The 10,929-nt window shown below is 41.9% G+C and overlaps 1 protein-coding gene across 2 annotated transcripts in view; it reads left to right on the forward strand.

Annotated features, from left to right (window-relative positions):
• Asb9 (ankyrin repeat and SOCS box containing 9) overlaps positions 1-10,929 on the forward strand; it is a 69,025-nt gene that overhangs the window by 27,749 nt on the left and 30,347 nt on the right. Inside the window, exon 2 of one of the 2 annotated variants that reach the window (XM_021153630.1) lies at positions 6,920-7,137. In XM_021153630.1, the coding sequence (XP_021009289.1) occupies positions 7,056-7,137 (82 nt within the window). In that variant the 5' untranslated portion in view covers positions 6,920-7,055. Of the gene's footprint in view, positions 1-6,860; positions 7,138-10,929 lie in introns of those variants that run through there. The other variant, XM_029473423.1, reaches the window with a different exon arrangement.

Consider the following 10,929-nt stretch of genomic DNA (forward strand, 5'->3'; position numbering starts at 1 on the left):
ATATATATATATATATATATATATATATATATATATATATATATGGATAAATATGTGTGTCTATCTTTGGAGATATACAACTTATCTGTATCCACTATATGCATTGCCACATTATTTTTGTTTTTATTTTCTCCTCCTCCTTCTTTTAGACAGGGTCTTTTTCTGTAGCCCTAGCTATCTTAAACTTGCTGTGTAGACTATGAATACCAGGGTTTGCCCATGAACTCATGAAGATCTGCCTGCATCTGCCTCTTGAGTGCATTGATTAAAGGTGTGCACCACTCCAACAAACATATTATCTTTAAATGAAGCCTGCCTGTATCACTTAACAGTTTTAAACTCCAATGTTTTCAAACTCTTAAAGTAATTCCCATGTTTACATACATAGGTCATTCAACATTTCTAATTCTTTGTTCCCATTGTATTGAAGATGTACATATTTGTTATGTTTCTTATTGAGGTAGTAAAATAAGCTAACAAAAACATCTTAATAATGGAGGAAGGGACTATTTTGGCTTTCAATTCAAGACACTGTAATATGGTAGCAAAGACTTGGCAGAGAGAGAAATGCTGTGTGCCATTTCCTTTCTCCAAGCTATTCAGCCTAGGACCTTAACCATGGAATGATGCTGCTCACATTTGGGTGGGTTTTTCTGACTCAGTTAACCACCTCTAGAAACTCCTTTGTACAGTATGTCTAGAGCCTCATTCCTTAGGTGATTCTAGTCCCTATGAATCTGACAATATTAACCATCATAATATTTTCCCCAAAGCAATTCTTGTCCCCCATATTTTTAATATGGCCATGCCAAATGCAGATGGGGCTCATGTATGAGTCTTCTTTTTCATGGTAATAATGTTCATTGTCAAGAATGCATGCACAGAATGCAAACAGCATGACTGATACTTCAGAGCTTCTGAGACATTGTCTGAAGCTGCTAGGCTGAGGAAGGAATCACTGAATATTCACAGCATATCAGAAGCCAATGTTCTCCCTACTGAAGGACCTCATATTTCCTCCCATTGCAAATCATGGCTAAGATCTGCTCGTGCATGAATGTAGGAATCTATTTTCTTCTTTAGAAGATCTCATATGACAACAAATACACTATTAGTCACATAAGTGAACTAACCTAACTGGTAAAGAATGTGTACCAGGTTTTAACTTCTGTTTACTGATTTTGCTACCCCATTCCCACTTACCAGTGCTATATCTTGAAAGCTTCTAGCCTGCTCAAGAATTGCAAGAATAACTCAACTCAATGAATATCTTTGAGTTTATTGCCCCAATTTACTGTGCATTTTGTCATGGTTATTTCTCCTAATGTATTCGTAAATGTTTGCAGATATATGTATGTGACTATTGTATAATACACGTGCCTCTGTATATGCACATGTCTCTATGAGAAATAGTATATTAGTACTTATACCTATATATTTTTAATGAACTATTTGTAAGTTGTGAACATTGTGATCTCTCACCATGGCTAGGTTTAACAAGTGGTGAGATGGGCAAAAAACAGTTTTAAAAAATATTTATTTATTTTGTATATCTTTACATTTGTACATATGCACATTTACATACCCCATTCCTTGTATGGAGGTCAAAAGACAGCTTGTTGGAAGTTTGTTTCCTCCTTCCTCAATGTGGTTCCCTGGGATTGAACTCAGGTCCTCAAGCTTGGTAGCAGTAACCTTTTACTAACTGAACCACCCCACACATCTAATTGGGAATCAACAAATATCAATTTCTAAGGTAAATGCTATAGTGTAGTATTTTTTTTTGGTTCAGTATTAAAGTTAAGAGATAATGATGATCAAAATGTAAAAAATAATGTAAGCAAGATGGGGTGTTGTTTGTTGTTAAGAGCTTGCATTACTGTCCAATGTAGAGTCAAATTTACATTCCAAAATGACAGATTCTAGGTTGTTGCCCTACTGGGAGGGGATTCATCACCCTTTTCTATGCGTGCAAGCATTGTAGCTGGCACATTTCCTCTTTGGCCTCATAATCCCATGTGACTCTGTCCCAGTACTCTCTCACACCTTTCCCAAGAGCACAGAGATTCTCTCCTAGACCACAGTGCAGTAATGATAGGGTGGAGGTGAGACAGGATCCAGTCCAGCACAGCCAGCATACAGATGTACACTTCCACAACTGGGCCACTGATGCCTTTCTCATCTTGTTTCACCATCCAGGGTCCCATCAAGGACCAGATAGCCATTAAGACTCTTCATTCTCCTTTATCCTAGAAAGCTGCTCATTTGGCCTTTTGGGCCACTGCTTGGTTTTTGTTTTTGTTTATTTTTTTAAACTAAAACAAAATGTTTCTATTTTCTTATTTTTTTTTTGTAGTGACATTTTCTTAAACATGCATGGATATAATGTGTTTGGAACCAATTTACCCTCCTTTCCCCTCCCTCTAACCCTCCCCCCTTTTGCTTTTACTTCTTTTATTTACATACAAGCAGGGAAAATGGACTCACTGGTTATGAAAAAAAAATCTTTTTTTTAAAAGTCTAGTCCCATGGTTACATAGACATTTTTGCCATTTAAATGCACCTCAAGAATACCCCATTATGTTAACTTTTTAAAAGTATGCTCTTGTTTGACTCTTCTGCTACTCCTTGGCAGACAGGAATGCACGGGTGTTGTCTAAGGCAGCAGCAGAGTGCTTGGCTTGCAGCACTTGCATCGCCCGCTGAAAGACAGAAGCAGCTTTGCCAGAGAAGCCCATAATTCCGAGGCTCAGAAGCCCAGTGCCTCCTAGCTCCTAAAGGATCTGCACTGGGAAAAGTGCTGGGTGGTTGGTTCTGGATCAACCTTGACTAATTAGAAATATCCCTGCCTCCCCCACTCGCCCCTCTTTCTGTGTGTCTATCTCTTGTCACCCTGTCTCTCTGTCCCTGCAACACCCTCCTCCCCCCCCCCAGCTTCAGTCCCAGCTTACTGTACTGTTGTTTGATTTTTGAGATAGGCCTTTGTTATGCAATCCTGACCTGGTGCTTACTAAATAGCCTAGACTGACCTTCCACCTCAGTCTCAGGAAACCTAAGACTCCAGGGGTGACCCACCATACTTGTTCATTGGAAGTGACTTTCAGGGATCCCTAAATCCTCAGAGATAAATGAGCTACTAATCTGTAAGTGAGGTGTGATTTGGTCATCCAAGTGAGCATGGGGCACAGAAGCAGGCTCTTGTGAAAAATGCCACTTGGAATGTGTGTGGCCCTGCCATTTACTGCACACTACAGTGGTTTTGTTTTGGTTGTTACTACCCAACCTGGACCAATTTTACTCAACACAAAGACATCAACATGCACCCATGTGCACATGCACACACACACACACACACACACACACACACACACACACACACACACAGATGAGTACAATAGGGCTTACTATTGCTGTCTTCCAGGTTGTGGTCAAGCATCTTTTTCCCCCCTATAATCATAGCTCGTACACATTCAAGCGTAGTTCAGGTTTTTAAAATTAGTTCTTTAAAATGCATGCAGTTCTCCTCTAGGGAAACTATTATTAAGCAGTTTAAAAGTCCAGCTCCCATCTTATTTGCTAGCAGTGCTCCACACAATAAATCCAATGAAAAGATTCAAAGTATTAGAGTAGCAAGCTGGGAATGTCCTTTACTGCCATTTTGAAACTTAAGATTTGACTGTGGAGAAATTGCATCTTGTTCAAACTGAATCTAATGTAAATAAGCTGGAATGTGGAGATAGTAGTGGGCACAAATAGCAATAGTATCCAGCTGCCCCATGATGGCCCTCTGTTTAAATCCCTCCCAGCCCTTCTATGTTGGAAGTAAATTTCTTACTTTCCACCAAATATGTTTATGGTTCTGCATGTCTCTCCTGGTACAGTACTGAAGGATTTGCATGTATATATCCTTCTTAGTAAATTCTGCAAACAGAGACAGTAAGCAACTTGACTGTGCTTATCCCAATTTTAAATGAGCAGCCTCTCTTTAAAATTAAAATTTCTACTGAGAAAATTATAGGTTCATGCGCAGTTTCAAGAAATAATAAAACGAGCTCTCTTGTGCACTTTGCTTCCCTCAATGGTGACCCCTTTGCAACAGTACAGTAAAATGTCATAACGGAAAGTCACCTTTTCCTAGGAAGGGGAGATAGGTGTCTCAGTGAGTTATGTGGTTGCCAGATAAGGATGAGGGTCTGAGTTCAGATCCCATGTAAATTCCATGCAGGTATGGAGGCTTGTTTGTAATCCCAGTGTTTGATAGAGGATCCCCAGAGCAAGCTGGCTATGAAGACTAGCTGAGTCTGTGAACTCCGGGGTTCAGTGAGAGACTCTGCAGCACTACATAAGGTGGAGAGCAATTGAGAAAGACACCTACGTCTGACTTCTATATGCACATGCATTTACTCACACACATGAACATATGCATGCATATCAAACATACATGTACGTGCTGGGGAAAAAAATCTACCAATCTTTTTTGTCAGAATTTCCCAAATGTATTTGTATCCAGTCATGTGTGTGTGTATCTTTGGTTTCATATCATTTATCACATGTATAAGACCATACTTTTAAAACATTATTTTTAAGTTTTTAAATTGAGATATGTGTGTGTGTGTATCGGGGCAGGTATGTGATCTTGAGTGACAAGGGAGACAGAACATGGTATTGGATCTCCTGGAGCTAGAGTTCTGTTACAGCTCTGAGGGAAAAGGTTAGTCAGGAAGCAAAGCATACCACATAATCACACCCCACAACAAACCCCATGAATAAAGAAAAGATTTATGGAGAAAGGCACAATAGAGTGGCTTTCTCTGCTCCGGAGAGAAGCAGCAGGAAACTGAGCAGTATTCTCAGGGGAAAAGTTTTCCAGGGGGGAGATTTCCAGAGTGGGAATTGGTGGGATTTCAAGCCAGGGCCAGGGGTTGGTGGGATTTTGAGCTCAGGGATTGGTGGGTTTTGGTAGGTTTTCAAACCCAGAAGTGGGCTCTGACCTTTTACCCTACAAAAGTTCCAGGCAACTGTGAGCTGTATGATGTAGGTACAGTAAGTGCTTTTAAGGGCTGAGGCGTCTCTCCTGCCCCATAAGGACATAACCTTGAATCAGTATTTCCATTCTTAGGAATCTCTTCTCTAGAGAGACTTTCAAGTGCGGCCAAAGCAGTATGTGCAGAGACACTGATTACAATATTGATCTAGTAGTCCAAGAAATAGCAATAACCTGCTAGCATCATTGGGCGACAGGGACATGCTTTGTTTTGTTTTGTTTTGTTTTGCTAGTTTCTTTGTGTAGCCTTGGTGGTTCTAGATCTCTCCGTAGAACAAGTTAGCCTAGAACTCAAAGAGATCCTCTTGCTTCTGCCTCTGGAGTGCTAGGATTAAAGGTGGGCACCACCACTGTCTGGTGCAAAGAAATGCTTTTGGTACAATGTGAAATGTAGTGGAGAATAAAGAAATTAGTATAGCTATATGTGGGACAATAGAAAGCAGTCCAGACTAAGTGTAAAAACTATTGGACAGGATGTTGATATAATTACACTGGAGTAAAACTGTGCAAGGGTAAGAGTATATATACAAAGGGATGGATGCATTAAAATGATGAAGGATGCCAAGAGGTGTTTCAATGCACACCTGCAATCTTAGCACTCTGGAGTTGGAGGCAGGTTTGCAACAAGTTTGAGGCTAGCCTGGCTATACACCGAGTTCAAGGTCACCCTCAATAGTCATACTCAATCTGAACAAAAGCAAGCAAGCACACCTGCAAGCACAAAGTGGTTAAAAAATAGTTACTAAATGGTTCAACTGAGAAGCCAAAGATCTCAAACAGAAACAAATCTCCAGCATTTGGAACCCCGCTGGCACTAGAGAGCAGCTCAGAGGCTTCCGAGGATAAGGCATTCTCTTCAACTTGCAAGAGATGAAAAGTGGGAGTCTTTCCTGAGCAAGTCAAGTGGAGTATGAGGTTTCTTGGAGAGTGTCATGGATGGTGAACAGATTGGAGGGGTGGGGGTGGGCAGGAAAAGCAGCAGCAGCTGAGACCAGGAGGCTTTGCTCACACCAGGCTCCTTTCAAGCCCATGGATGGTGGCAACACCAGTGATTGACTGAAACCAGCACCTGGGAGTCTGGTGGAAAGTGGAAAGCGAAAAGTCACCAGGACTGAAACCTTAACATTCATAGAGGCAGACGGAGGGTACCTTAACAAAGCAGTAGCCTCCATAAGGAAGGATAGCGGCTCCCTTTCACACCTGTAGTTCAGTTTTCTCCTTGCATTCCGCAATTATTTGTAAGTTAAATCCAAATGTGTGCAGGAAGGGCAAAAATAGGGCATGGCATGAACTTGCAGCGCCCCCACCCTCAATTGGAAAACGAGTTCTTTCGATCCCTCTCCCACCTCTACCCCTTGCATTTTTTTTTGTAACATACAGACACATTTTTCCATAAGACACTCCCAGCAAAATTGAAAACACATGTGCAGATGGCCAGGCTGGGCTGTGCATGTTCGTGTGCGAGCAGTTTCTCTGAGCTGCTGCAAGAGCAGCTTTCTCAGCTCCTGGATGCTGGGGCTCGGCTAAGTAGTCCCTAAAGTAGCAAACAGCTCTCTGCCGCTGTAACATCTTCTTCCTACACAACCACCCAGCTGCCTCCATTCTCCAAAAGTTACAAAGTGTGGATTTCCTTTGTGATAAACTCTAAGGCTTGCTCCCTGATTGGTCTCAGTGTAGAAAAGGACATGACATCAGCAACTTTTCAGACTTGAGACCTGGGTGTGTGTGTGTGGGGGGGTGCTGTTGTGTACTTTGTCCTGTCTCCAGCCTGCTAGGTGGAGTGGTGTGTGTGTGTGTGTCTGTCTGTCTGCATGGGAATCTGTTTGACCACAGGTAGTACTCACATTGCCCTGCCTGTGCTGTTCTCTGCTGCAGTCAGCCTGGACCAAGACGTGTGCAGTTTAACCAGCCACAGAACTGGAATTTCCCAGGGGCTCCGGGAACATGGCATTCGAGTTTTCCTAAACAACTGAAGTGGAACATAAAAAGTTTGCTGGCCTAGGAAGCTACCATGGATGGTGAACAAAGGGGCAGGAGTGAGAAGCCAGGAGGCTCTCCTCACCTACCATTCCTTTCAAACCCGTTGATGGGAGGTGAGTCATAGAAGATGGCAAATCCGAGTGGTGGTTAATGTGTTCAAGGGAGAGAAGAGAGCTGGGTTAAGACAGTGGGTCTTTCTGTGGGGTGTCCATAGGGGAGCTACTGGACAGATGTCCACAGCTTGTTAGTCTTCATCCTTTATGTGATTATTAAAAAAAAAAAAAAACTTTATCTGTAGATTCACAAAGGTGAGACAAATTTATTATCCCAGAGCATTTTTCTAGCGGCGAACACTTTTGCTCCAAGGAGTCACTCACTCTTTTGTGGGTCAGGTATATTATTTATTAAATAAGAGGTTTAAGAGTTACTTATAAGTAGCTGTGTTTTGGTCTCCTGTGTAGTTTAGGTTCACCTTAAACTCATTATCCTGTCTCAGCCTCTGAAGTGCTGAGATTTAGGGGTGTGTGTGTGTGTGTGTGTGTGTATTATAGGAACACTGTAATTGCTAAAAAAATTCTCTTATTGAAAGTTCCCTTAGATATTTCATATTTGTTGAAGTTAATTTTCTCAAGGATAATGGAAGGTTGATTGACTTTAGAAATGAGACTTTTAAAGCGCCGCGAAGATTTCCTCCAGGCATGCGTTGCACCCATTGGCTGATGCATTGGCTAATACAGAGGTCTCCCACATTCACTTACTGCCATTTTCCTGTAAACATTCAGCAGGTTCCAGATGAGTGAATTCTGGGCTTAAGCATTCAAGGAGACAGCATCACACTCAGAACACTCGCGTAGGCTGCCCACAACACTTTTCTATTAGAAGGACAATAAAGAGGTTTCAAAGTCCTCTAGGACTTAGTGATGTCTTTCTGAACAGGTTTGTGAAGGGATCACAACAGAAAGTAGACAATACGAAACGCCTTCCCTCACTGATTGAGGAGACAGGCCTGCACATTCTTTCGTTTGTTCATTTGTTTTTTATTTACCCAAACTTCAGATATGACAGAGAAAGGGCTTTAATTCTGAAGGAAAGAGAAATTGCATTGTGCCATTTGATTCAATATTGTGGCAAACGGAGAGAAAGCATCTTAAATTGTGAAGTTATTTTTTAAACCCCAAATTAGGTTAGAGAGAAGAGCCAGATAAGAGGAAAGCTGGAAAGAGAGCTGGCTTAGTGCAGTGGAGGGGAGTGGGGGTGGGGCAGAGTTTTCTTTCTCTCACTCTGTTATATGTACATGCTCATGTGAGTGTGTGTACAAAAGAGTATGCATGCATGTGTATGTAGATATGTGAAGGTCAGAGGTCAGTGTCGTGTGTAATCTCTCTCCATCTTAATTTTTTGAGGAGGGTCTCTCACTGAAGTTGGAGCTTCCTGATTCAGAAACTGTGATTGACTAGAGAGCTCCAGGGATCCTTCCTACAACCATCTCCCTAGCACTGCTATTATAGCCACATTGGTATAGTTTTTTTTTTTTTTTTTTTTTTTTTTTTTAATGGGATGCTGTGTATGTGAACTCATGTCCTCTTGCCTATGTGGCAAGCTGCCTTTTTCTTTTGAAAATCAATTAACTGTCTCTCTAGCTCTCCTGGGGTTCCAGTTTTGACATAAAACTGTGAGTAACATTGCCTAATCCCCATAGCCTGGTGATATGGGGCTAAGGTTTGAAGTGAATTCAGGTTGAGTGTGAGAAACCTCAGAATGTTCTGCAGAAGGCTTGTGGCTGAAACTCAGTGTACAGAGAAATTTTCCAACGGCCAAGAATTGACATGTGGGGTCAGTAAGTTGGACCAAAAAAAAAAAAAAATAGGAAGGGATTTTTGATGTTACTATTCCAAGGGACCTAAAGGGACAGCACCTTTTTTTTTTTTTTTAAGAAGATTTATTTATTTATATGAGTACACTTGTAACTCTCTTGAGACACCCCAGAAGAGGGCATTGGATCCCATTACAGATGGTTGTGAGCCACCATGTGGTTGCTGGGAATTGAACTCAGGACCTCAGGAAGAACAGTCTGTGCTCTTAACTGCTGAGCCATCTCTCCAGTCCCAAGCAGTTTTCAAAGACATGAAAAATCACAGGATAGATGCCTGGACTCTTGGATAGTCTGGCTGGCTTACATTCTCCTTCTCTGACCCAGAACAACCATTTTCTCTCCATTTCCCACACCCAGTATAGCCAACCACTGCTCCCATTCAACCCTCCCAGGTTTTTCTGACTTCTCCAGTAGACCTTTTTGCTCTCTGCTTTGTACTAGTTCTTCTCAGCTTAGGGTGGGGGTGGGAGTCCTCTGCGGTAGCTGGTTACATTTGTTTACGATTCTGAGGCCTTGACCTTGGTGAAGTGTGGAATGTGGAACATTCAGAATGTTGTTTCCAAGTTGGCTTTCAGACACTCAGCTCAGTTGAAGGTATCCTCTGGCATTGGAACAAATCAGAGGCAAGCATAAGGGCTGGCTATGGTCCATTCTTTTTCTCTCTCCTCTTCTCCAGAAGAGAGAAAAGGATTGGAAGATGGAGGAGCCAACTCTTCACAGAGATTTCTTTCATGCGTGACTCTGTTGTCCCAGGCACAGGGAAAGAGTATCACTCCTCCCCAGAAAGGACTTTGTTAGTAATTGAATTATACCTCTCAAATGATCCTTTGAAATCCTAACTAGCCTTTGCACTTCAAAAAGAGGCTACCATTAGGAAATTGAGTGGGTGCAGATAAACTGAGCCCTCCCTGGCATGGCTTTAATCCTTAATCCCACAAGGTTGCTGTTTCAATAAGAAAAGGAGAGCATTCAGAGAGGATGCTATGCAGCAAGAGTCAGATATTAGAGCACAGAATCTACGAACCAAGGAAAGTCAAGGATGGGCATCAGATGTGAGAAGCTAGAGGAGGTGAGGAAGGACTGCTTCCTGGAGACGTTAGAAAGGGCATGGCCTTGCTAAAGCCTTTAGTCTTCTGTAAGACATCCAGCCTTGACAACTGCAAGAAAATGTATTCCAATTGTAGTAAGCAAATTGCAGTAGTATGAGGGAGATTGTTACAACATTATACGAAACTCCCTCACTCTATTTGTAGACAAATCACAAAATGCATTGAAGGGGAAATTAACCTTTATAATCCTACTAATTACCCATTTATTAGCATCTACTCTTAAGTTTAAAAGCAGTTGTTTTCCTTTTGTGTGTTCCTTTTGTGTGTGCATGTGTGCCTCTACCTGTGGAGGTCAGAGGAAAGTTTGTGTGATTAGCTCTGTCCTTGCACCATGTAGATCCTGGGATGGAGCTCAGGGTACCAGGCTTGGTGGCGAGTATCTTTACCTGCTGAGACATCTCTCTGACACAAGTTGGTTTCTCTTTGGTTGCTTGCCTGAGAGCTCATATCTCCAGAGATACTTCTTTCTTTCCAAAATTGAGTTTACCTATTAGAAAAAAAATTCACATTTAAGCAGAAAACAGGCAAGAGTAGGCATTGCAAAAAAAGAGTAGTTTGTGTCTTCTGGTGGGGTACTTTGCGATATTGGGTCAATTTGGCAGAGGATGCTTTCTGAGGGTATCTTGTGTCTATAAACTGAAGAGGTGAAGATGTGAAATTATGGAGAGCTGAAGGAAGGAGGGTACAGAGAAGGGAAGAGGAGGAACGGGGAAGGAAGGGAGGAAGGAGCTGGATAATGGATGGAGTAGACAGGACCATCTTTTTTCCCCCATTTTTTTAATAAGGTATTTACTTCATTTACATTTCAAATGCTATCCTGAAAGTTTCCTATACCCCCCTCCCCATGCTCCCCTACCCACTCACTCCTACTTCTTGGCTTTGGTGTTTCCCCTGTAGTGGGGCATATAAAGTTTGCAAGACCA

Source organism: Mus caroli, chromosome X (genome assembly GCF_900094665.2).
Source record: "Mus caroli chromosome X, CAROLI_EIJ_v1.1, whole genome shotgun sequence".
In the NCBI taxonomy this organism is placed as follows: Eukaryota; Metazoa; Chordata; class Mammalia; order Rodentia; family Muridae; genus Mus; species Mus caroli.